Genomic DNA, 26335 nt, shown 5'->3' with positions numbered 1-26335 from the left:
TTTTTAGTAGAGACAGGGTTTTACCATGTTGGCCAGGCTGGTCTTCAACTACTGACCTCAAGTGATCTGCCCACCTCGGCCTCCCAAAGCACTGGGATCACAGGCATGAGCCACCACGCCTGGTCCCAGCAATTATATATTGCGCAGAATAAATAATTCTAAGGTAACTGTTCTGACAACAGGTAGAATACAAGCCCCTTATTTTAAATTTGTATTTAAAATACAAATGTAAAGAAGGAAGGCATAATACACTTGGATAGGGGGGAGAGGGTAAAATAAGCTTGTGCTCTTTCTTTCCTTTTGATAAATCCTTGAAAATTTCAAAATGAGAAAATTAATAACAATTACATCAAATTACATTAAAACACCATGCAGGCCAGGCGCAGTGCTCATGCCTGTAATCCCAACACTTTGGGAGGCCAAGGAGGTCAGATCACAAGGTCAGGAGTTCAAGACCAGCCTGACCAACATGGTGAAACCCTGCCTCTACTAAAAATACCAAAAAAAAAAAAAAATTAGCTTGGCATGGTGGCACACACCTGTAATCCCAGAAACTTGGGAGGCTGAGGCAGGAGAATCACTTGAACCCAGGAGGCAGAGGTTGCAGTGAGCTGAGATCACACCACTGCACTCCAGCCTGGGTGACAGAGCAAGACTCCATCTCAAAATAATGATGATAATGATGATGATGATGATAATAATACAGGTCTCCTTTAGTCTGTGCAATTACTAGTTACTTTTACTTTACGTAATCTGTTAAATCCATTGGTTCTCGGTTCTCGGAGTAGGACTATTTACTTCTGGACTGTCTAGGACAAGTGAGGAGGCTGGGGCAGGGTTCCCCCCTCTCCATTGCCTCTCCCTCCCTCAGGGATCCACATCTGAACCCCACTCCCAATCCAGAGTGAGAGTGACATCAGGGCAGAGAGCGCTGAGTCTCACTGGCCCAAGATGGCCAGGATGAGAAGAAGGGCTGCCCAAACTCAGATCTCACACTGCCTTCCCAGAGGCGGGGGAAAATCCAAATTACAAATAAGGGTCTTGATTCTGCCTGTTGGAAATAAGGGAAGAAGTACTTCCCTCCCCTCTCTTTTTGTCAGAACACTTACCTTAGAAAACTTGTAAATATATTACACTTTCCCTGTCTCTTTGAAACGCATCTTTTAAAGAAACTAAATAAGCCTTTTGTCAGCTTTAGTATGCAAGTGTCATTCTCAGGACGTCTGAAATGTAAACACCAAGGGAGATGGCTCCTCTATGTCCCAGCTTCTGTGGGAAGATAGGAGCCTAACTCCCGTGCGCACCTGGCTCCAAGTTGTTAAACTACTTCCTGTCATAAAAATACGAGTTTCATTTTTGTTTGGTCTTCTGGACACAATAGCTAACATAGATGGTCACTCCGATTACCAGGTGACTTTGGGATGGACTCGGTGTGACCAACGGTGCTGTACATATTTTTAAGAAACTAAATAAGTCTTTTGTCAGCTTTAGTATACAAATGTCATTTTCAGGAGGTCTGAAATGTTAAGTCCCCTGACCTGAGGGTGGGGCATGACGTCTCTTGAGAATGTATGCGGTGGGCAATCAGTTGAACCCGCTGGCTAAATTAGCATGAGATTTCTTTCTGTCTTTGCAGCATCTTAGCAGATCATTGCCTGTGATGTGCATCTCACTCTGGTTTAAGGCCTCTTCAATGATAGAAAAGTGCTTTCTTTCTCTTCTACCTTTGTGGAGAGGTTTTCTGGGGTGAAAGGAGATGCTGTGCAGAGGGTTTGGTGTTGTTTTTTGAAATAATATTTTCCCAAAGCAGAGACACACAGGATCTCTGGAGTGCCACCCCTGCCCATGGCCCACAGAAGCTCCACCAACACGGAGAAGTGAGAACTGACTGCTTTCATTGAAAATAAGCAATTACCCGGAACTCCCCAAGGAGAGCATCTGTCCTGAGAGAACGGGAGTCTACCACCTGCAGAGAAAGATCACGGAAACTCACATTCACAGGGAACATGTGGCCCACACGGCCAACCCAATAGCTCTTCCCTCCCAAACAATAACTGCCAACGCTTCACACTTACTCAATTCCAGAGATTGTTCTAAGCAATATTTAGCCCTCACAAGAACCCCATCAGCAGATACTGTCATTATCCCCATTTCACGGATGAAATAGGGGCACAGAGACTTGTACAGAAACACACAACCCCTACATGGCATAGACAGAGCTGGAATCCACCCTAGTGCCAGAGCCTACACTTTCAGCCGCTTGGCTGTAGTGCCTTTCAGAGGAGATGGGGGAAGAGCCAAGGCCCAGAGAAAGAGAATCTCCATCAGAAGCAGGCACGCGGATTAACAAAATAAGACGGAAACTTAAATGTTCATTGCCACAAGTGATTCAAGGACCCTGACCTAAGACCCCAGGGGGATGCTGAGCAGTGGGGTCTCCTGCAGCTGCTGCCTCCAGCTGAGCTGTTGTAGGCATTTCTGTGACCCGTAGGGCCTGACTGTGAGTTACTCCACATCATCCACGTATCAGGCTTTAACACGCCTCCCTCTCACACACACACATACACACTGACAGGCACACACACGCATGCACACACATGCACAATCACACATACACACACACACACCTGTGTGCACTGACACCTATGTGCGTACATGCAGCCCATGGAGAACACTTTGACTGCTGAGACGTACCGTGATAAAGATGGGCTCATCAAACAGCTCCGCGGGACAGTCAAACAAGTTGAAGAAAAGAGTCTGTTGGTTCAGAGCAAAGGGAGACATACCAGTGCCTGCTGACCCCTCAGGCCAGGGAGAGGGAGGACCACCCCTGCAAGCCTCCACGCCTAGCAGTTTAGTCCCCTCGGAAAATGTGGATTGGGCTCAGCATTGGGGATTGGACAAGTTCTGGGGTGATCTGCCCCTGGCCTCACAGACATGGTCATTTCAGGGTTGGGTGAATGGCTGGCCGTATAGGGTGACAGGGATGTGGAGCAGCAGGAGAAGTAAGAGCAGGAGCCCTTTCTCCAGCCCCACAGATAACCTCCTTGGGAGCCAGCACGTCTCACCACCCAAGGTCAGCGCCATATGTAAACACTCTTGAATGAATTGCCAGGTGTCTGCACTGGGCTTCCAGATGGGAAGGCCCACCAAGGTTCTGGCCCTCATGCCCCGTGTCTCCCACCTCATTGAAGAGTGGGCTGTTTCCCTTGTGGATCCGTGTCCGCTTGGTCTGCCCTGCAGCAGTAACCTTGACCACAGGCTTGATGTTCACCCCGGGCAGCTGGCGCCCCTCGATCACCTGGACCCTAATCTGAAAACCAGAAGGAGGAAAGAGTAGGAGGAAGGGGGAAGAGTTAAGGACCACCCACCATCCACCCCAAGAGTCAGAAATCTCAGGGACCATCTCACCACTGGCTTCTTGGGAAAAGTATTACAAAGGAATTAGGAAGAGCATTATATGAACTATGATATTTTCCCACCAAGGCCCCTTACAGCTATAGAAAATTCCATAGCTCCATAGAAGAGCTGCCAGGCTGCCCCTTGTCAGCTACCCACATTAAACCCCAGGGGTGGGCAGATACAGCCCCCATTTATGTCATTCAGCCGTTGGCACAAGCCCCACCCAAGACCCCATTGATACTGGCATTTTTAAGTGGCCTGAATGTTCTTTATTGACAATTCCCTCAGAGGTCAAACTTACACAGTGAAGTGACCCCAGAAATAGTCTTTATTCTTTATAAGATGCAATGCTTTCTTACAGTCTGAGAAATAAATTAAGAACTTTTGCCATTGAGCTGTAAGTAAATGAAGACTTCAGGAACATCTGTGCTTCCAAACATTAGGTAAGATATTTTAAACTATGAAATTTTACAATATTAAGGCAATGGGAGGATGGATGAGTGATTTTTAATCTCCTCATTTTAATATATTTTCCAAACTTTCTAAAATAAACATATGTTATTTCCATAAAGAGAACAAAGGCAGTATGAACGTGTTTGGGGAATAATAGTATGGGGGCTAGAATTTTGTCTCTTGGGGCAAACAGTGGTTAGAGCTAGAACTTCTGCTTAAATTACCATGATTTAGAATAGGAACATATTTTTGCAATTTGTTGCACTTAGTATTATAAATAGAGATTTCAGGTTCCTGCTTTTAACCTTAAAAGTAGTTGTAAAGAGTTAAATATCACTGTGTGACTACCTCAAAATAGAAAATTATTTTGAACAGAAAAAAAAAAAATAGGCAAAGGACCAAAGTTAAAAGCAAGTAAAATGGGATGGATTTTTGGATAAAAATGTGTCGAAGTGTTAACATTAATAGTTTTTATTCTGTGACGAGCTTGAACAAATTCAAATTCCATATGACTCTCAGAAAAATCCATGGCTTTATGCAGGGAGATAGATATAGGGAGAAAAAAGATGTTAGACAGAGCTTCTCTGATGTAAGGATCTTGTTAAAATGCAGATTCTGGTAGAGTAGGTCTGGGTAGACCCTGCATCTCTAACAAGTACACAGGTGATGCAGAAGGTGCTGGACACAGACCACACCTGAATGGCCAGGAGCTTGCTGGCTGGATACTCCCTGGTTAGAAAAACAGATCAGAGATGCAAAGACATGCTGAATCTCTGCAGTGAGCTTTTTTGTTGTTTTGTTTTGTTTTGTTTTTTAAGTACAAAACCACGGGGCTGGGCAGAAGCTTGTTCTGTGGACCTAAGATGTGAACTCCCTGTTCGGCATCTGCCCAGACCCAGGGAAACTACAGGTTCCCCCCGCAGGAGGGCCCTGAGGATCCCACACACATCTTCCCCTGAAGCTGGACAAACCAGGCAGGTGCCTGGCACCAGCAGCTGATGGTTGAAGAGGAGCCTGGGGTCAGAGAAAGCCTGTTCATCACCTGGAAGTCCTGCGGTTTGTCTGACAGCAGCTTTCTAGATGTAGGTGCACTTCGCTTTCTTTTGATCCCGGGGTAGTGGGGTGGAGGATGCAAAGGTAGTTTCCTTGGGGTGGTGGGAGCCCCTGGCCCTCCGCTTTGATCCAGGAATGGCTCTGTCTCATCTCCAGTGAGTCCCTGGTCCTCTGTGTCTTCCTCTCCTCCTGTGTCTAAGAGGAGAGGACCCTAATGAGGCCTGGGTCCCTCTGGCCCTGTCCCTGCCCCTGGGACCCAGCCCAGGGGGCAGAAGATCCAAAAGGCATGGGTACTAAGACTCACCCCTCTTCCTCTCCCTCCTCCCTCCCCATCAGTGAGCCAGGATGGATAAGGTAGAAAGAAGAGGAGCTTTCAGCAGCTGAAACTTGAGGGCAGTCAGACCAGTTAGTCAACAGGAAGAAAACAGAATGGCCTAGCCCTCCCACCCACCAAGTCCTGCAGGATGAGTCCTCTGCCACCTGGGCCCACTCCAGCGAGCTGACCATGGCAGCGAGTGAGACAGTTACAGGGAGGGTCTGGGATCAGGACAGTCCTGGCCCGTGTCTCACCCATGGGGGCCGGCCACTTCTTTCCAGAGTATCTCGTGTCCACGGTGCTGTCACTGAGCAGGGACCAAGTCTCGGCCCGGCTCTGTCCCCCGCCTGTCTTGTGGGCAGGGCATAACCCCGGGAGGGGAGGGAGGAGGTTGGGGTGAGGGAAACCAACCTACTGCACCCCCAGCCCCAACCCTGCCTTCCCCGCCCACCCCAGCCTGGTGCAAAGCTCAGAAATAGCTGTGGTGCCCAGTGGCACCTGTCAATTCTCACCACCTCCCAGGCGTGTCCGGAAGCCTCCCCTGATTGGCCTGCACCTAACTCTGTCAGATCCACCTCAACATGGTCCCAGAGCATTCGGGTCCTCCCCGCTCCCCACCCTCTGCCACCAGGGGCACCTCTCCTTCCTCCCCTGAGCCCACTCCAGCTGCACAGCTCAGGATTACCAGGTTACTCCAGTCCAAACGGATCTCCCGTCTCTAAGCTCGGACAGTGCTGAGCCCCAATGAGACGGCTCTGCTCTGCCGACCTCACCACAGAGCCCTTTGCTGGGCTGGTCCCAGGTCAGGCACAGGGCACACTCAGTTGAAACCTGGGCTGCTCAGGTTTTAATGCTGTGCTTGCTTCTAGTTCCCTTCACTAAGAGAAAAACTCTAGAATCTTTCCCATGGGCAAGTGCCCCCTAGCCCGTCTGTGTAGCTTCCTCCCAACCCCAGCAGGCTGGACCACATGGAGGCTCCCACGCCCAGGCCCACCACTGGCGAGCCAGCCACCCCGGGATGACCAGGCTGGCAGATCCAAGTGAAGAGAGCTGAGACAGGCACAGCACTTAGCTAATTTAGTCTGCTCCCTTCACAAATAATCTATGAGCCCAGAGAGGGAAAGTAATCAGCCCACAGTCACACAGGGACTCAGTGTCAAAGGTAGGACTGGAACCCTGAAGTTCAGCTCAGGGCTCTTTTAAGAAAAAAACTAGTTTTTTGTCACACACCATCACCGAAGGCCTGCTGGGTCCCGAGGCAGGGAAGCATTCGGTTCTGGGGAGTTTGTGGTGCCTCAGGTATCACCTGAGCCAGACCCCGTCCCCACACACCCTTCTGAGAGCTGCACAGCTCAGAACACCCAGTCTGGGCTCAGCCCGGTCCCCAGGCAGCTGGGGCTGGAAGGCATCCTCACACTACTCGCTGCAGCGCCCAAGGGAACCTGCCTGCTGCCCCTTCTTTCTGCACGGCAGAAGGCAACCCTCAGGACTTCCCACCCACTGCACCCTCTTCTCTCCAGGCCTGGGCAGCCCCCAACCTGGGGAGGGCAGCAAAGGCTGGGAAGCCTCGCTGCAGCTCCCAGCCCCCAGGCTCAAGTGCCACTGCCGGCCTTCTTGCTGGGGCTCGGCCAGGCCAACGTAGGCTACTCACCTGCCACTACATCCAGGTCAGGCAGAGTTGGGGAGGGCTCCAGAGGAGTAGGCGGCGGGAACAGGGGCACAGCTCCAGGCAGCGGTGTGTAGGACACCTGCAGGACCAGCGAGGCCTGGAAGAGATGAGACATGGGAGACAGGTAAGTACACTGGCCTCGGACCACTGCCCTCCGGTATCTTCCCTGTTTCTGGCATCCCTCCACCAAGGAATATGGCTCTGACAAGAGCCAGGTTTGCAGGAGGCTGTGGCAAAGGCACCCCCAGGGACCTATCAGCATAGTCACGTGGTTCGAAGCACGGAATCTGGGGTCAGTTTCCACCACTCAGGAGCTGTGTGACCTTAGGCAAGATCTGTGACCTCCCTCGCCTCAGTTTCCTCATTCCTCACAGGCCAAATGTGGAGTGAATTAGTTGATGTAGCACGTAGTGGGCTTCTGCAAATGAATCAGGGATCCAACCTCTCCTGCAGGATTTTTCCCACTCTCCACTCGGCCTGTCTTCAGGAAAATGTCCCTTTGGCCACTCTGCTCAGTCAATGGCTCGCCCCTACTTCTCCAGGGACGACTCAGCTTTGCTCTGCTTTGCTCAGGCGGCAGCTAGCACTGAGAGGGTCTCAGCGTGCTGCCAGCCTTGCGGAGCCCTCTTCCTTCCTGACCCCACCACATCCTCAGCTGCCCCAGCTTGCACCGGCCAGAGAGGAGAGGGACTGGTGACATCCCTCACAGACAAGGCCGGGTTGCCCATGTGCCCACCCCAACCCTCACCCCGAACCTGGGAATGGCACAACCTCAGCAGGCTGTGCAGCCTGGTTGCTCCTGGGCCTGCCTGAGCCCTGCCCCGGCACCACAGGTCCCGTAAGCCTCCTGGGGCAGCCATTCTCTCAAATTAGCGCAACAGATACTCTAAGAAAGTTTGGGAAGCACAGAAAGCTTTGGAAAAATAATGCAAAAGAAAACTAATTGTCGGCTGGGCACGGTGGCTCACGCCTGTAATCCCAGCGCTTAGGGAGGCCGAGGCAGGCGGATCACGAGGTCAGGAGATCGAGACCATCCTGGCTAACACGGTGAAACCACGTGTCTACTAAAAATACAAAAAATTAGCCGGGCGTGGTGGCGGGCGCCTGTTGTCCCAGCTACTTGGGAGACTGAGGCAGGAGAATGGCATGAACCTGAGTGGTGGAGCTTGCAGGGAGCCGAGATCACGCCACTGCACTTCAGCCTGAGTGACAGAGCGAGACTCCGTCTCAAAAGAAAAGAAAAGAAAAGAAAAGAAAACCAATTGCCCATAATTCCCTGACTCCACATTCCAGTTCTCTCCAATCTTTCAAACAAATAGTAGAGAGGTCTGCTGTATGCAAAATGATTTTCTTTTACTGAATGTCAGACAATAAGCTCTCCCCAGGTTTTGACAAACCCTTTATAAACACAGTTTTTACTGAGGCATAATGTCCCTCTGAGTGGCTCTCGCTAGTTCACTGGACCTTTCTGCTGAATGATGTTAGGGACGTCCAGGGACTCATGGAGCAAACTCAGTCCCAAGACAGAAAGGCCTGAAGGCTCCTGACACACTCCACTCTTGAGCTTGAACTCTCCAGACTGGGGCCCGGGACAGCCACACTAAGGGAGAGCAGCACTGGTGGAAAGCAGGGCACAGAACACTGAGGAAGGAGGCAAGAGCTAGCTCAGCATCCCAGGAGACTCAGGAGGAGGTCGACAAAGGCAACTGCGACCCTCGAATTCCCTCACCCAAGGCATGGCCATAACCTGCCCTGTGGGTTCCTGAATCACCACCAGGTGTCGCCACTTGAGCAGTCAGTCCCCTCAGCTCCTGCAACCCGGTGGAGGGGAAGAAAGAGCCTTCCTGGCCCTCCAGACGCCACACCTGACTCCTAGAGATGCCAGTTCAGTAGGTCTAGGGTGGCCCTGGGTATTTGCACTTTTAACAACTGTCCTGGGACTTTCTTCCACTTCAGCGAAAGGTAAGTTGGGCTCTTTGGAGAAATAACTACTTCCAGGGCTAGGGCAGAGAAGATACAAAATGAGCCTGGACCATCTTCTTGCGCCAGAAAGGAAGGGAATGCTTAATGAATGAATGATTCTTAAAAACACGTCAAAAGAGGCTGGGCAAGGTGGTTCACACCGGTAATCCCTTTGGGAGGCTGAGCCAGGCAGATCACTTGAGGTCAGGAGTTTGAGACCAGCCTGGTCAACACGGTGAAACCCTGTCTCTACTAAAAATACAAAAATATTAGCCAGACATGGTGGCATGCACCTGTAATCCCTGCTACTTGGGAGGCTGAGGCAGGAGAACTGCTTGAACCTCAGAGGCAGAGGTTACAATGAGTCGATCATACCACTGCACTCCAGCCTGGGCGACAGAGTGAGACTCCACCTCAAAAACATAAAACAAAATAATAAATAAATAATAAAAAGTAAAAACATGTCAAAAAGACACAGAAGCCAACTTTCAAGAGCTCCCACAGGCCAAATCTGAGACAACAGAAACATGAAAATACAGAATAACAGTAACAGGTTAAACAATTGAATAAAATAGAAACACACAAATCCATATTGCAATAAATAAATAGGAGAGGAGAAAGCTTTTCCTGACCACAAAATGCCAACTGACTAATGCAGGAAAAATAACTGAGAATATCACTATGTAGCAATCATCAAAGCAATAATGAATTCAACCAAGAAACAGCAGTGATGTTAAAACTCCTGGTATGGCAAGGTGCAGTGACTCACGCCTGTAATCCCAGCACTTTGGGAGGCTGAGACAGGAGGATTTCTTGAGCCCAGAGTTCAAAACCAGCCTGGGCAACATAGTGAGACCCCCCCATCTTTACAAAAAATAAAAAATTAGCCAGGCATGGTGGCCCACGCTTGTAGTTCCAGCTACTCAGGAGGCTGAGGCAGGAGTATCACTTGAGCCAGGGAGGGCAAGGCTGCGGTAAGCCATGATTACACCACTGTACTCCAGCTGGGCAACAGAGCGAGACCAGTCTCAAAACAAAAACAAAAACAGTTCATGGAGGCTGGGCACAGTGGCTCACACCTGTAATCCCAGCACTTTGGAAGGCCGAGGCAGGTGGATCACCTGAGGTCAGGAGTTCAAGACCAGCCTGGCCAACTTGGTAAAACCCCCCCGTCTCTACTAAAAATACAAAAAATAGCCAGGTGTGGTGGCATGCCCCTGTAATCCCAGCTACTCGGGGGGCTGAGGTGGGAGAATTGCTTGAAACCAGGAGGCGGAGGCTGCAGTGAGCCGGGATCTCACCACTGCACTCCAGCCTGGGCGGCAGAGTGACACACCATCTCAAAAGAAATTAAAATAAAAATTTAAAAAAAAAAACAGCTCATGGAACTCATGGGTAAAGGTTAGATGACAAAGAGGATATTACAGAGTCACAAAATTCTGACATGAGAAAGGGGAGTAGATGAATGACTAGCAGGGACACCCAGCAGATGCCAGTGTAATCAAATGATCACAGTTAGCAGTGCGGTGACCAAACGAATCACAACCATCCCACCTGATAGGGCACAAAGAGAGCCACGCAGCGTCAGTGTCACACTCACACCCAAGATGCACAGCCTAAATCTAAACGCAGGAAACATCAGGCAAAACCAGTATGGGGGACATTCTACAAGCAATTGGCCTGAATTTCAAAAAAATAGCCAGCTATAAGGTTATAAAAGTCAAAGAAAGACTGAGGAAGTATTCCAAACAGAAGAAAACTGAAGAAACAGAACAACTAGGCGCAACACATGAGCCTCAGTGGGATCCTTCTGCTACAAAGGACACTGTGGGAAAAATCAATGAGTCGGGACTGAGGTCTGGGGATTAGATGAGAGTGCTGTGTCCATGTTAGTTTCGTCCTTTGGAAGGCTGTGTTTTGGTTATGTAGGAGGAAGTCCTTAACTGGAGAACAGCACACTCAAGTTCAGAATGATGGGCCAGGAGACAAATAAAGCCCGCTGCCCATCCATGCTGACTCCAGCCCTCCAAGAGTAGCATGAGGTCAGGACCAGCTGCATAATGTGCAGGCCCAGCACAAAATGAAAATGCAGAGCCCATTATTCCAAAATGAAAAATTAGCTGGACGTGGTAGCCACGCTTGTAGTCCCAGCTACTCAGGAGGCTGAGGCGGGAGGATCACTTGAGCCTACTTGAGCCAGGAGGTCAAGGATGCAGTGAGCCTTAAGAATTTCAAGATGGAAACAGTAGAGAATTAAGCCAAGCAAGAGGCCCTTGTGAGCGCAGGGCTCCGTGCAGGGGCCCCAGAGGCCAGGCCTGGGTGGGGTGTTTGTTTGACATGGCCCGAGTTGGGCCCACATCTGAAAGACAAGGAGTGAGGGCCTGCCTGGCATGTGTGGCCTGACCCTTTCATTCATTAACTCACATGTTCATTCCTTCGACGTGTGTGTGTGCATGCGTGTTGGGCACCTGCCAGGGCCAAACACACTGTTCAGGATTCTGGGGACACTTCCATAAATAAGGCAAAGGCCCCTGCCTCCATGGAGCTGATGTCTTGGCAGAGAAGACAGACAATAAATAATAAACAAAATAAATACATAAAGAAGAGAGTATGTTAGAAAGAAAAGAAAAAGTAAACCAGAGCAAGAAAGATCAGGGCAACGACAGGGTTTGCAGGTTGCAGTGTTAAATCAAGCGGTCTGAGTGGACCTCCGTGAGGAGAGGAGAGTTAAGCAAAAACTTGAAAGGGCCACACCTGGGCTGCCCTTGGGCCTCTGACCTTGGAGACAGATCCCCTGGAAGAGCGCCCCTTCCTGTTTCTAGGGGCTCACCCTGCTATCCAGTCACTGCACACCACCTGGGGGCTTCTATACACCGTCTCTGTGAGAGGTGGAGCTGCTGGAGTGTAACTCCTCCACACCATGTCCAGTGCCAGCTCCTCAGCACTGGGGCTCGGGAGCAGCCCTCTCCAGGACGCAGACAGGAGCAGCCCTCTCAGAGAGAGGGCTCCGGAGACCACTTAGGCAGCCCCTCCTGGGGTTTCCTGAGCATCCGGTGTTTCTACACCGACAGCTCCACACCAACCTCCTGAAGAACTGGCACCATCCGGGTGGCTCTGGGCCCTTGAATGAGACTTCTAGCACAGAGCAAGGTCCGTCTTCTAGCTGCCCATCAGGAAGCCACAGGGACATCCCTGCAGCTCCAGAGGCTCTGGAGCTCAGGGTCTAGAAGAGATCTCAGCACCAGGGGATGAGCCCCAGGGACCACGGCTTCAGGATCTGATGGTGAATACTGAAATTCTTTGGCTCTGCTGAGACTCTTAAGGGAAAGTGGGCATGTCCATGGGCCCCACCCAGGACCAGGACCTTGTACCCTCACCGTGACATCACAGCTCAGCCACTGTCTCCTTCTCTAGACAAACAGAGCTGAGATTTTCCTCCTGGGGGATGTATAGGAGCCCTGTGCTCTCCCAGACCACACAACCTGGGCCTAGAGTCCCAGTGGGACCCTCCTCAAGGTCCTCCACATCACAGGTCCCCGCCTGACAGCCCAGGTCCTCAGGTCTCCAGCCCAGCAGCACTCCAGGGCTCTCCCCGCACAAGGCCATTGTCAGTCAATCGTGTGCCCACCAAACATGCTGCCCTGCAGCAGGGTAACCTCGGTTGCCCTCGTCTGCTGCCTTGGGGCCCACAGTCAACGACATCAGCAGAACTTGAGGCTCCTGTCTGGCCCCAGGCTAAGAGGGTTCAGGAAACTGAAGGCGAATGACCTCCTCAGACCCTCCCTGGCCGTGACCCTCCTCTAGGTTGTGTGGTCAGGCTCTGGGGTCCTTTGCCCACCGTGCCATGCCCAACACATTGTGTGCCACCTACTTCCTCGACCGCAGCTCTCCAACACTGAGCTCATCAAAACCAAAACCCAGACCAGCCCACTCTCACCTCCCCTAACACACATGTCCTGTGTGGACAAGACAGGCCTGATACGTGCCTGGCCCTCACTCACCTCTCCCTCAGACAACCTCCAGAAGCGGGCGGAGGGTAGCTGTGGCCCTGAGTTGATCCAGGGTTGGTTGGCAGAAGCTCCATACCGTTGAAGAAAGCTCAGGGACTCACTGAGCACTGTCCTGCCCACTTCAGGTCCCTGCTCCCAACACACAGTGCCCTCCTGGCTCCCTGACCCACACACCACTGGGCTTTGTGGGCTCTTGTCCTCCTTTGTGATCTGACTCCGGCTTTAAGGCCTGGGTGATGCCTACTGAGTTTTCTCCATGTGTCCACACCTTCATGAGTGAGCTGCTCTTAAAATACATCTGGGAGGATGCTACTTCTTTTCCTCCGTGTGTCCTAAATCCCCATGGCCTGGAGGTTCCTCCAGGACAGGGGGAGTGTTTTCCCCCATCAACCTAGCAGCTGCCAGACGGTAGATCTAGCATCCTACATGGCACACAGCCCAGCGTGCCATATCTGAAGAGACTCGGGTGAGAACACTGAGCAAAAGGCAAACGGGGTCGGCAGTCAGTCTGCGGCAGGACTCCCGGCCTCCCCTACGCCTCTCAGTCTGCCAGAGTTTCCTAAGGAGCCCACTGGCCCTGTATTCACTCCTATCACCCCATCAGCAGGTTCCTTGGCCCTTAGAGGCAACTGAGCTACAATGAACTGGGGGCACCTGGCATGCTCTGCTGATTGGGCTCAGCTGAAACATGAGGTCTCAGTGAGTGGCCAGCGAGAACCCTCAATGTTGTTGGCTCTCTGTCCCTGCCAAGCACACCTCCAGTTATCCCTACCTCACACTACAGTGCAGCCAGCCCAGGTCCCAGGCAGGAAGCCCCAGCCCATAGGGTCGTACGACCTGTCTGGGGCTGCTCTGTGACCTTAATGCCATCACACAGGCTAGAATCTGGTCCTAGACCCTCTGCACAGGTGATGACTCCCTCCTGGGCAACAGGGAGGAGGTTCCCCCACCCACTCCATTTCCAGCCCGTGCTCAGTTAGTGGGGCTCAACCCACCAGGGTCCAGCACTCTCTCCCATCTACCACCTCCTGGATCTCGCACACCCTTCTTGGACACATGGTTGGTGAAGGATTATAAAGTTCTGCAGACAGTCAGGAATCTCTGGCCAGGGAAGAGAAGGCAGCAGGCTCCCCACTGGTAAGCTTGAAGCCCAGACAGTGTGTGAATGAGGAGCAGGAGTAGGCGAGGGGAAGCATGGAGGGGATGGCCCCAGCCTGGCACGGCCCCATGAACAGGGACCAGCTATGGAAAGTTCTGCCTTGGGGCTGGACAGGCCTTTGAGGTTGGAGGGAACCAAAGGGCAGGAAATGTCAGTCATGGATGTACACAGAGCTGGAGTGGAGAGATGCTGGTGTCCCAGCAAGGAAGTGAGAACCAAGCCTGACCCCAAGGCTCTCTCTCGCCAGCTGCCTTGATACCTGTCATCTCTCCATCCGTGTTCTGTGCCTCGAGGGTTGGGTCTGAGACTCCTCAGGACCCCTGAAGGGGTAGTTCCAGAACTCCTTGGGGTCCTCCTTGACCACAGGGAGTGTTAAGGGACTGGAGGCTCAAAGGGAGGATGACAGGGGACTCAGGGTGATAGAGACAGGCTCAGTGAATACTGCTCTAAACCAGAACATTCTGCCAGTGAGCCCTGTGTGGGAAAGGGATGGACTCTTCTGGGAAGTGACATCTCCCATCAAGGGGGCAGCCCAGCCATCCCCAGCCTAAGACCCCTCGGGAGCAAAGTCCAGCACTGGGAGGGCAGCAGACTGGGAGTTCAGTGAACCAGGAGTCCATCCACCGCCATTCCATCAGAGGGTCTAGGGGATGAGCTCCTAGTCCAAGCCCCTGTGGGGACAGCCACTGACTGTGTGACTTCAGGGGTTCCTTTTCTCTAGGTCTCAGCATCCAGTCTCATTCCATTCAGAGATCTGCCCAGACCAGCCACTTCCTGACTCACCCAGCCAGCCAGGAGCCCTGGCCTCACACACCCGCCACGGGGCAGTGCAGCTGCCCTGCCTAAGAGAAGTCGGGACCTGAATCCCCCAGACCTCACAGGGAGGAAGTACTTCCAATCCATGGTTCCTGGTACATCCTGGAAGGCGGGGCTGGCCCACAGGAGAGGTCAAGAATTCTACCAGGAAGAGAGAACCCTGCAGGGTATATTTAGCTCACTAAAAATAACAGGCAGAGAGGAGGGCTGGGAATTGTCTGATTGGACTTGGGGAGCGCTGAGAAGGCCAGGGGAGGGGCAGGAAGAACAACGGAGGAAAAGGAAGAGGGTCCCGGTGGGCAGGGGAGAGGGCTGTTTCCCTGCCTCCCTCATGCCCTGTGACCCAGATATCTCAGAGATTCTGAATGTGGAAAAGAGGGCTGGGTGGTGAGGGAGGAGGGGAGGTCTGCCAGGGAGACTAGGTGCAAGGCTGACCAGGAAGCTGGGGACAGGAGGTGGCCAGACAGGCAGCCCCAGACCAAGGGACAGGCCAAGCTGCTGCGAGCCAAGGCTGACTTGAGCCCTGCAGATGGGGTCGGGGCTCCCTCTGCCCTTCCCATCTCCCCTAGTCCAGTGCCTCTCCAGACACGGCAAACTCTGGTCAGGGAGGGCCAGGCCTGCTTCCTGGGAGCTGAAGTCAGACACGTGTCTGGGGTCAGAATGGCAAGGCCCAAAGAGGAAGCCACCTGGCAATGCCTTGGACCATAACCTGGCAGAAGCTGATGGGCACTTACCCCTGTGGGCTGCTTCTTGGTGTCCAGCAGTGGGGCATTGAAGCTGGCGGACAGACTAGGGGTGGCGAGGACCTCTCGGAGTGGGACCTTGGCTTCCCCCAGGAACCTGAGAGGAGAGAGAAGTCAAATGTAGAAAACTGGCCTAAGGCACCCTGGCTCCTCTGCCAGACCCCTCACTGCCACCACTCAGACGAGGCTGGTCTGACAGTCACCTGGCACCTCACGAGGGCTCCCCTGCACCCCCATACCCAGTCACCACCATGCACCATTCCTGGAAGGCCTGGCCCCTGGGGAAATACTTGGGCATGGGAAGAGATAAGAGATACCTTTCCTTTCCCAAGGTCCACCTTGGCCCCTTCCCGCCCCTCCCCAGAGGCCCAGCCACGCCTCCACAGAGATGAAGGGTGGTCTTCCCATGAGCCCTTGACAGTCCACCAGGTCAGTATCTCATCAGCCCCACACTGCCCCTGAGCCCCAGCAGCTCATACAACCCACGTCTACACAGGCCGTCTGTATTGGAATCCCAGGGCTCAGCCAGCAGTGATTGTACAAGAAAAGCAAAGAAACCTTCCTGTCTTCAGGGACAGGGAGAAAAGGATACTGGGGCAGGGGAAACAGGCCCCACTCCTGAGAGGCCTTGAGCGGTCCGTACCACACACACCAGAGGCTGCATTTCTGACTGACAGGAGGGGTGGGGCACATGGACGGGTTATTAGGAAAGAGTAGGTTGGCAGTGCGATGGTTGGCACACGCTCCCTTCAAAGAGTGCAGAGGAAGCTATGAAGTGGGCTCACCATGTAGTCTGCCCCTCTGTAGGGGCAGCAGGAAACCAGGGGCAGAGAGTGGCCTGTGACCATCAGAACCTGTTGCCTGGTGTCTGTGTGTGACTTCTGCTTGCCTCCTGGGAACTGGACTTACCCTGCCTATTACTGTCAGGGCACAAGGCCATGTTAGGCTGGTGAACAGCCACAGGTGTACTTCTTAATTGCTTTTTCCTGATGGATGAACAGTACACCTGTCATCTGGGACCATTCCTTTTCTGGTCTCTGCAAATACTGATTGGAATACAGATTTTTATGACCCTATGAAATAAAACTGCAATCTTGACCTAATAGGTGTTTTTCTTTTGGTTTTTTTTGAGATGGAGGCTTGCTCTGTCACCCAGGCTACAGTGCAGTGGCATGATCTCTGCTCACTGCAACCTCTGCCTCCCAGGTTCAAGCAATTCTCCTGCCTCAGCCTCCTGAGTAGCTGGGATTATAGGCACATGCCACCATGCCTGGCTAATTTTTGCAATTTTTTAGTAGAGATGGGGTTTCACCATGTTTGCCAGGCTGGTCTCGAACTCCTGCTTGTGATCCGCCCACCTTGGCCTCCCAAAGTGCTGGGATTACAGGTATGAGCCACGGCGCCCAGCCACTAGGTGATTTTTAAAACTGATTACTCACACTGAGATACCACTTCACATTCATTAGGATGGCTATTATAAACACACACACACACACACACACACACACACACACATTCCTGGAGAGAAAAATCACAGGTGTTGGCCAGGATATGGAGAAACTGGAATGCTTGTGCACGGCAGGTAGGGATGTAAAATGGTGCAGCCACTGTGGGAAACAGTATAGCAGTTACTCAAAAACTTAAACATAGAATAAGCATGTGATCTAGCAATTCCACTTCTGGATATATACCCCAAAAGAAATTGAAATCAGAGACCTAGATATTTGCACACCTGTGTTCACAGCAGTATTATTCACAATAGCCAAGAGGTGTAAGCAAACCAAGTCTCTATCAACAGAGGAGCAGATAAACAAGATGTGGTCCATCCATACAATGGAATATTATTCAGTCTCAAAAAAGAAGATTTCAACACATGCTACAGTATCATGAACCTTGGAGACATTCTGCAGAGTGAAATCAGGCAGTCACAAAACAACAACTATTGTATGAGTTCACTTATATGAGGTAGCTAGAGTAGTCAAATTCATAGAAAGTAGAATGGTGGCTGCGACAAGCTTGGGGGAGGAGGAAGTAAGGATTTATTATTGAACAGGTACAGAGTTTCAGTTTTAGAAGATGAGAACATTCTGGAGGTGGACGGTGGGAATGCCTGCATGACATCGTGAATGCACGTAACGCCACTGAACTGTGTGCTCACAAATGGTTAAAATGGTAGTGTTTATGTCTATTTATCATAATAAAAATTAAAATAAAAAACTAGCCACTTATTTAAGCTTCTCAACAACGAAATCCCTCTTTTTCCATCCTTCTTGAAAGCAGCAGACTCTGTCGCCTTGCCCATGCCCTTCTAGCAAGGCAGTAAATGTAATATACACTCAAGGTCCATTTTCTAATCCTTCCTGAAAGAAGGGGATAGAGGGGGAGAGATATTCACTAATATTCAATCCAGGGTTCGAAGTCCCCTCACAATGCTAGCAGCCATATTTTCTAGAATGTAAACTGATTTGTGTTCCATTCCTTCATAGCATGGAGCAGGTTTTTTACCATCACTTAATAAGCTGGGGTCCTGGAGTGTCTCCATCCTAGGGGCTAGTGCCAGAAGGCACCCGTCAGTATGTTGACTGAATTGTCCTCAGGACCCAGGCAATGTCACAAAGACCAGACAGTAGGTATAGAGGACACATGAGTCCATGCGACATCAGAGATCAGAGTCACCCTGTCCATCACGAGAAAACTGGGGTGGCAGAGGGGAGTGACTTGCTCAAGTGGGAGAATGGCTGAGTCAGCCCCAGGACCCAGGTATCTAGGTTCCCTGTCAATCCCCCAGAGCACTGAGGCTTCTCTTCTTGGGGACTGGGAGGCAGGGCCCAAGGAGGCCTCATGGACCAGAGAGCTGTACATGGCAGCTGGACCTCCAGCTTAGGAGCCCTCAGGACTGAGCAGAGCAGAGTAGCAGCCAGGTCATAGGGTGTCGAGAAAAGCCAGACCTCCTCTGCCTCCCTTGCGGTTGTCCAGCCCTCCCAGCCCAGGGAGAATTCCCGGAAGTGGGTCAGGGAACAATGGCAGGAAATGCAGAAGGAAGCAGCACCCCCACCCCTGCCAGCCTAGGGTGCGTCTTGGATGCCCAAGACACAGCAGCCAGAGTTGACTGCTTGTTATTTTCTCCCTTAAGTGTCTTTTGGGGCTATGAAATACACCCCCGCAACCCCTGCTATAGGCCTGGGAGTAAGCCCCTCCAAGAAGGGTGGCTTCACCAGCCCCCACTCCTGTAGGAGGAAGGGCTGGAAACAGCAGGGCAGGCTGCTTCTCCCACAGTGTAAGGAGCAGGCTGTGGTAATCAAGTTCACAAGAGTCAGGGAAACTCAGAGCCTCCCAGGAAGCCTTGCTCAGGGAGGAAAGGAGGGGGGTGCAGAAGAGGGACCCCCTGGGAGGCTAGAGGGGTCTACGGCTTGGTTACAGAAAACCCAGAAGGCCACTCATCATTCATCCGTTCATTTCACAGAGGATGGAGAAGATGTGGCTTTATCCAGGGGCCGCCAGGTCTGGGGCCCGTGAGGAGACCCACCCCATCTGGAGTCAGACTGAGGCACAGGCTCCAGGGCCAGGTGCCCTCTGCTCATCAGGGATGCTGCACACTCAGTGGGCACCAACCAGGGGCCTGGCAAGCGGCAGACAGGATTCCAGAGGGTCGGATGAGGCAAGGAGGGGGCCAGGGATCCCACACAGGGCCAGCTCTGAGTGTGGAGAGCTTACACAGGTGGAAATGACACCCGTGGGCCCTGGTCAAACCCCTGCAGCCCACATGGAGGAAAATACCACAGGCGCTCCCAGCCTCCACACACCTCTTGGCTAGCTGTGCTCTGGAGCTACTGGAATGTGGGGGCTGGAGAAGTGTGGGGACTGAAAGAGCCACAGCTATCCCAAAGAAAGATAAGGCAGGAACTGGCATGGGCAAGGGAGGGAGAGGCCAAGGCAGCTTGTGGTCTGACAGGGCACACGCTTTTCCTCCATGGAAAAAGAACTAGTTCCCAAACTCACCATCCAGGGATGCTGCTACTGCCCTATGGCAGAAGGGAAGGAGGCATGGGTGGCCCCCAAACCTTAGCCTTAGGCAGCATGTGGGAGTGTGGGAATCATGGCAGCCAAGTCAATTTATTTTAATGAAGCATGAAGAAATCAAAACAATTTTATTTTAAAACACTGGTCTTATTACATCATTGTAAGAACAAAACAAAACACAGGAGGCAATTCAAATGTCCATCATAGACAACAGGTAAATAAGGTACAGTACATTCATACAATGGAACACTAGACAGCTATAAAAATAATGGGGAATTATTCACTTATGTGGAAAATCTTCAAGATACAGTGTTAAGTGATAAAACAAGGTGCAAAAGAGCATGTATAATATGCTACTTGCTGCATAAAAAAAGAGGAAACTTAGAATCTATATGGGCAATTAAGCAATAATATAAGATCTCTGGAATGATCTATAAGAAACTAAGAAGAGGGGCTGGGCGCGGTGGCTCAAGCCTGTAATGCCAGCACTTTGGGAGGCCGAGACGGGAGGATCATGGGGTCAGGAGATCGAGACCATCCTGGCTAACACAGTGAAACCCCGTCTCTACTAAAAAAATACAAAAAACTAGCCGGGCGAGGTGGCGGGCGCCTGTAGTCCCAGCTACTCAGGAGGCTGAGGCAGGAGAATGGCGTAAACCCGGGAGGCGGAGCTTGCAGTGAGCTGAGATCTGGCCACTGCACTCCCGCCTGGGCGACAGAGCGAGACTCCGTCTCAAAAAAAAAAAAAAAAAGAAACTAAGAAGGGGGGTTACTTATTGGGGAATAGGAAGAACTGGGCAGATCAGGGACAAAGAGGCCAGGGAGAATTTTCACTGCATTTTTAAATATAGTTTCTGTTTTTATAACTTCTTAAAGTTGTTACCAATGCAAACAATTAAATTTTAAAACAAAACATAAAAACTCCTTAAAAGTCTTAGAATTTATTCATTCAACAAATACTTATTTAGTATGTGCAACAAAACACAGTCTCTGACCTCATGGAACTTGCATTCTAGTAATAGCAACCCTCCTATTAATGAAACCGGCTTTGCAAAAATTATAAAAATGAGAGAATTATGACAGTGAAAGAGATCTGACCCAACTGACTCCATCTTGCCTGTCATCTCCAAAATGCCCTATTAATTCCTGGGCATAGGCCAGCTAACCATAGAAAAATTTAGTTTATAGTTTAACTTTGAAACAAAGATGATAACAGTCCTTTCCAGAAACAAACCTCGTCCTTGCCTGGAGACCAGAGTGCCTTTGTAAAACTCAAATTAGCCAGAAGCTTAGGAATTATGGCTCAGGAGTCATGCAGCCAGTTGCTCCTATGGGTAACATCACTATTGTAGAACCTAAGATTGGTGTTTGAGATATTTTTCAGACCCTGCATTCCTGCTGGCACTACCTAGACTGGTAAACTGGCTCATCTGGTCATGTGGCTCCCAACCAGGAATTGACTCATGGCAAGAAGACAGCCTCAACTTCCTGTGATTCCATCCCCAACCCAACAAATCAGCACTCCCATTCCCTAGCCCCCTGCCCACCTGTGGCAGGCCAGATCTCACTAACAGCTGAACAGGCAGGCCTTCATAACAACTGTTCCAGCAACTGTTTCAGCACCAACTGAGTGGTAAAGTTAAAGATTCAAAGCTGAGGCTGGGCGCGGTGGCTCACGCCTGTAATCCCAGCACTTTGGGAGGCCGAGGTGGGCGGACCATGAGGTCAGGAGATCGAGACCATCTTGGCTAACATGGTGAAACCCCATCTCTACTAAAAATACAAAAAATTAGCCGGGTGTGGTGGCGGGCGCCTGTAGTCCCAGCTACTCGGGAGGCTGAGGCAGGAGAATGGCGTGAACCTGGGAGACAGAGCTTGCAGTGAGCCGAGATCGCACCACCGCACTCCAGCCTGGGAGACAGAGCGAGACTCCGTCTCAAAAAAAATAAAAAAATTTTTAAAAATAAAAAAAATAAAAAAATAAAAAGCTGATAGAGCCATTGCCATCATACGAAGGCTGGAATGTAACAAAAGCCCACCAAGAGTTTTGCCCAGGCCTTTCCGGGGCCTTGATGCATGACAAGATAACAAAGGAATTCTTAACAGGACCCATTTAGGATTAAACAAGTTTTTACTGGGGGTCTGAAGAAATTCCCCAGGTCTTGACAAGTTTTTTGGGGGGTCTAAAGGAGTTCCTCAAACCTCCATGGTTTAGCAGGAGACAAGAAAAGGGTAATCACCCCTGGCCCCTGGACCCATCTTGATTAAGTACATTTACTGAGGCCCTGGAGGAAGGTCTTCAAAACTCAGACCTTAGTTATAGATTCAAAGAAGTTAGTCGCTTATGTCTTTAGATGAATGCACACTTACACGTAGACATATAGCTTAGAAGGTATATAAGCTCTGGAAAGCTTTGTAATTTTGACTTGGCCTGCTGATATTTTCCAGGCCTTCTGCCTGTACCTGGTTACAGAAATAAACTCTCTTCTTTCCCAGTTCATCTGTATCTCATTATTGGGCCATGAGAATAAGTAGCCAGACCCTCGGTTTGGTCTGGGAACACACCAGTATTAGTCCGTTCTCACACTGCTAATAAAGATATTCCTGAGACTGGGTAATTTAGAAAGGAAAGAGGTTTAATTGACTCACAGTTCAGCAGGGTTGAGGAGGCCTCAGGAAACTTACAATCATGGGGGAAGGGGAAGCAAACATGTCCTTCTTTACATGGCAGCAGCAAGAAGGGCAGAGTGAAGTAGGGGAAACACTTTATAAAACCTCAGATTATGAGAACCGGGTGGAGATCACTGTCCTCATGATTCAATTACCTACCACTGGGTCCCTCCCACAACACATGGGGATTATGAGAACTACAGTTCAAGATGAGATTTGGGTGGGAACACAGCCAAACCATATCAGCACCAAACAATCTTTTAAAAACTCTAGCCTCTGAATTTTCGAGGAGGCTGATTTGAGTAAGAATAACACTCCAGTCTCCTATTTAGCCAGCTCTGCGTGTATTAAACTCTTTCTCTGTTGCAATTCGCCTGTCTTGATAAATCAGCTCTATCTTGGCAGCCAGCATGATGAATCCGTAGGGCGGTTACATTAACTAGGTACATATTAGATACACTACCTCCTTTAAACAGACACTAGTCCTGTGGGGTAGGTACTGTTATTAGTTCAGTCTACCTCATAGACAAGGAAACTGGGACTTGGGAAGGTGTTTGACTTGCCTGATTTCACACAAATAACAAGGCTGACAGAGCCTGACTCCAAAGGCTTTGCTTTGAACCCTACAGTGAGCCTCCTGTGCCACCTTAGAGGCCCATGAGTGCATCATGAAAGAAACAGAAAGGTTGTTGGTTTGCTTAATCCATGGGAAGGGGAGCCCAGTCTATAAATTTGATCTGGCCTATATTTTTTTAATCTTATGCCAAGTGCTATTTTTTGTATTTCTGATGCTTTGACATCTGGAGCCTTGTTGACCTTGGAGGGACTGTCTTCCCACAATTCCCAGAGCTGATAAAGGACTCCCCACTTGCCAGCAGGCCTTTCATATGCAAACCAGTCACTTTGAGCCCATACCTCACACCTCCTCCACGGCCTGTCACACTCAGGGCCCACCACATTCCCCTCTCCTAAGCATCCTAGGGCTAGGTTCCAGCAACTCAGGACAGCCCCTACTGTTTATGTCTATACACAGACAGCTTTATGTCTACGTGTAAGTGTGCCCAGAGCCCACAGAAATTATTCAAACTGGCCAGTCCCCAGTTCTGTTTACCCTGCCTCGCCCATTCCTTCCCTCAGAAATCACAATAAAGGCTCTTGTCCCCATGTTCCCCTCACTCCCTCTGCCTCCCGATTGACCCCTGCACTGATTCTGGCACTGACGCCAGAGCTTCCCTGTGTGGCCCTGCACGGTGTGGCCTCCCCTTGGAAATGGTAACACACAATCTTTTCAATGACAGTCATCTCCTGATCTGTTGGCCTCACTGTACCTGAATAACAATAAAACCTATATTTAAAAACATACACATGCTTGTTCTTTGCTGGGGAGGTCAGGAATTAATGAAAAAAAAATTTTTTTTTTGAGACAGTTTCACTCTGTTGCCCAGGCTGGAGTGCAGTGGCTTGAACAAGGCCACTTCTTTTTTTTTTTTTTTTTGCAACAGGGTCTGGCTCTGTTGCCCAAGCTAGAGTGCAATGGCATGATCACAGCTCACTGCAGCCTTGACCTCCAGGCTGAGGAGATCCTCCTGCCCCAACCTCCCGAGTGGCTGGGACCACAGGTGTGCACCACCACAACTGGCTAATTGTTTTCTGTGTGTGTGTGTGTGTGTGTGTGTGTTATAGTAGGGTTTCACTCTGCTGCCCAGACTGGTCTCAAACTCCTAGGCTCAAGTGGTCCACCCACCTTGGGGACCCACCATGGCGGCATAAGCCTACATACCCAGCCTTGAGTGGCCATTTTAAAAAGCTTTTAAAAGCTCATTAATTGTATTTTTCAGATGGGTTAAAGTCTCATATGAAGAGGAGGTTGGGAGGTCTACACTATGCAGGGATGGCATTTGGAGTTTTCAGGAGGTAGCCTTGAAGGCAGGGCCCTAAAAGAGGGAGGAGAGGTGGAAGAGAAGGGTGCACTGTGGGTGCAGCTCTGCATCATGGTAGCTGGCAGAGACCCCGGAGAAAACAAGTGGGTCAGAGAGAGGCAGCCCTGTGGTGGGACGGCTGAAGACCCAGAAGAGAGCCACCATTCCAATGGAAGTGGTCTCCATGCCTCTGCACCCACAGCGCACCCTTCTCTTCCACCTCTCCTCCCTCTTTTAGGGCCCTGCCTCCACCCCTGCAGAGGGTAGCAGAGTCCCCCAGTGACTCCGGGACTTCCCCTATGCCAGTGGCGGTTTAAGCTGAAGAATATGGGTGTGCAGGAAGCAGGGCTGGGGCAGCCCAGAGGACCATGGCCCTGGTGCTGAGAGCCATGTTAGCAGCAGGAAGATGGGAGGAGTGGGTACAACTCAAACTGAAAAAGAAGTCGACAGGAGACAAGCTACCTTCCCCCAAATGCCCCAAAGGAAAGTGATCCAGAAAGGCTGGCAGGGCACATAGCTCCTGTTCTATTGGGTTCATGGAACAGCCCCGGTGGTTGACCCTAGGATGGCACACTCACCAACCCAGTGTTTTCAAACTGTGCCTTTCAATCTACAGCAACACTTTGAAAATATTCTTTCTCTCAACTATCTTCCAAAAGTATTACTCATTCAGTGAGTAACAGTAAGAGCCCTCAAGTCATCCTACCATGCCAGAAATCTAGCCCTGCAATCTGACCAGCTGCATGGCTGGGTACACATGACATAACCTTCCTGAGACTGTTTCCTCATCTGTAAAAGTCATTCGTTCATTCAACAAATATATAGTGAGCACCAATCATGGGTCAGGTACTGTTGTAGGTACTGGAGATACTGATGAGAATAAAATGGACAACCTGCCCTGCACTGTTGGAGCTTGGAGGAAATCATGCATTCTTCAGAGGGTTCTGGTAAAATTTCAGTTAATGCACCTAACGCCCCCCACATGTGCCTGCAACATAGATAGGACTTGGTGGGCATCAGTTCCCTTCTTCTCCTCCCCACTCACCATGTTCCTGTGCTTCTCTGCACATTCCCATCCCACCCAGTGATTGTCAGGACCACATTAGATCATGACTAGAAGTGCTGTCATGTGCAGGAGGGTTAGATTTCTTTTTGATCTTTCCTGAGGATAGAGAAATAAGACCCTCAAAATGTCAGGGAGAAAAACTGTAGCCAATAGAAGGAAGGACTTTCTAATGAATAATCCAGCCCTGGAATGGGTGTCTGCCTCACTCCAACACTGTCTGTCAAGGATGGAAGAGATGAGACACCCAACCTAATGACCCAGAGGTCTCCCAACTCTGAGACAATGGCCCTGAGCCAAGGGGTGAGGCTCAAGGCATGAGTCACCAAGGCACAGTGCTAGGCACAGGTAAGGATCAATGTGTGGTGGCCCTGGGGTTACACCAGCACCACTGTGACCATGAGAGCCTCACACAGCCCAGCCTGGTACATGTGGAAGGAGTACTGGAGATGAAAATCAGCTCATACCCATCATGGTAAGGATTGGATCAGGCAAGGACCATCCACGGATGCTAAATTTAGGGGGACATTTTCTTGAGAAGCAGAATATTGGCACCATCTTAAAGTATATCTTAACAAACTTCAAGGGGGAGAAAAGAACATTAATACGCAGTGGAAAAATCAGACAACGCCTTGACCAGGTGATTGAAATTAACATTCCCCAGTAAGGAACATCACATGCCTCCAGATCCGGAGATAGACACAGCATCACTTAGACAGAGATGAGTAACCTAATCCAAGCTTGAATCTAAGCATGAGAAAACATTAAACAAATTGCCGTGAAAGTTGTCAGAATCAAAATGAAGTCGCTAATGTTAAGAAAACCCTGACAAAAAGAGCTAAGGAAGGCCATGAAGAGAGGGTTCTCATGCTTGTATGCCTGATAACGCAAACCCTCACAAAAGACTGCAAAAACACAATCTTGCACAAAGGCCATAACAGCCTTACACAAAAAACACTTCTGCAAGAACATCTGCCCACTAATTACCTGTCCAACCTCAGACCAGAATCACCCTTGTAATTGATTTTTATAGCCAAGGATAATATTTCAAAATAATTATGTAATCCTAATTATTTTCCT

At 50.4% G+C, this 26335-nt stretch overlaps 1 protein-coding gene across 13 annotated transcripts in view; it reads right to left on the bottom strand.

Moving 5' to 3' along the window:
- DYSF (dysferlin) overlaps nucleotides 1-26335 on the bottom strand; it is a 231302-nt gene that overhangs the window by 164992 nt on the left and 39975 nt on the right. For 8 of the 13 annotated variants that reach the window (XM_025353667.1, XM_025353673.1, XM_025353671.1 and 5 more), the window contains exons 4-9: nucleotides 15575-15680; nucleotides 6876-6990; nucleotides 4898-5103; nucleotides 3185-3313; nucleotides 2695-2757; nucleotides 1916-1966 (exon numbers count right to left, since the gene is read on the bottom strand). In XM_025353667.1, the coding sequence (XP_025209452.1) occupies nucleotides 1916-1966; nucleotides 2695-2757; nucleotides 3185-3313; nucleotides 4898-5103; nucleotides 6876-6990; nucleotides 15575-15680 (670 nt within the window). Of the gene's footprint in view, nucleotides 1-1915; nucleotides 1967-2694; nucleotides 2758-3184; nucleotides 3314-4897; nucleotides 5104-5478; nucleotides 5572-6875; nucleotides 6991-15574; nucleotides 15681-26335 lie in introns of all 13 variants that reach the window. The other 5 variants (XM_025353665.1, XM_025353669.1, XM_025353664.1 and 2 more) reach the window with 1 other exon arrangement.

The sequence above is a fragment of the Theropithecus gelada genome, chromosome 13, assembly GCF_003255815.1.
Source record: "Theropithecus gelada isolate Dixy chromosome 13, Tgel_1.0, whole genome shotgun sequence".
In the NCBI taxonomy this organism is placed as follows: Eukaryota; Metazoa; Chordata; class Mammalia; order Primates; family Cercopithecidae; genus Theropithecus; species Theropithecus gelada.
Note: the sequence above shows the minus strand (reverse complement) of the source record. Positions and strands in the feature narration are given on the sequence as shown.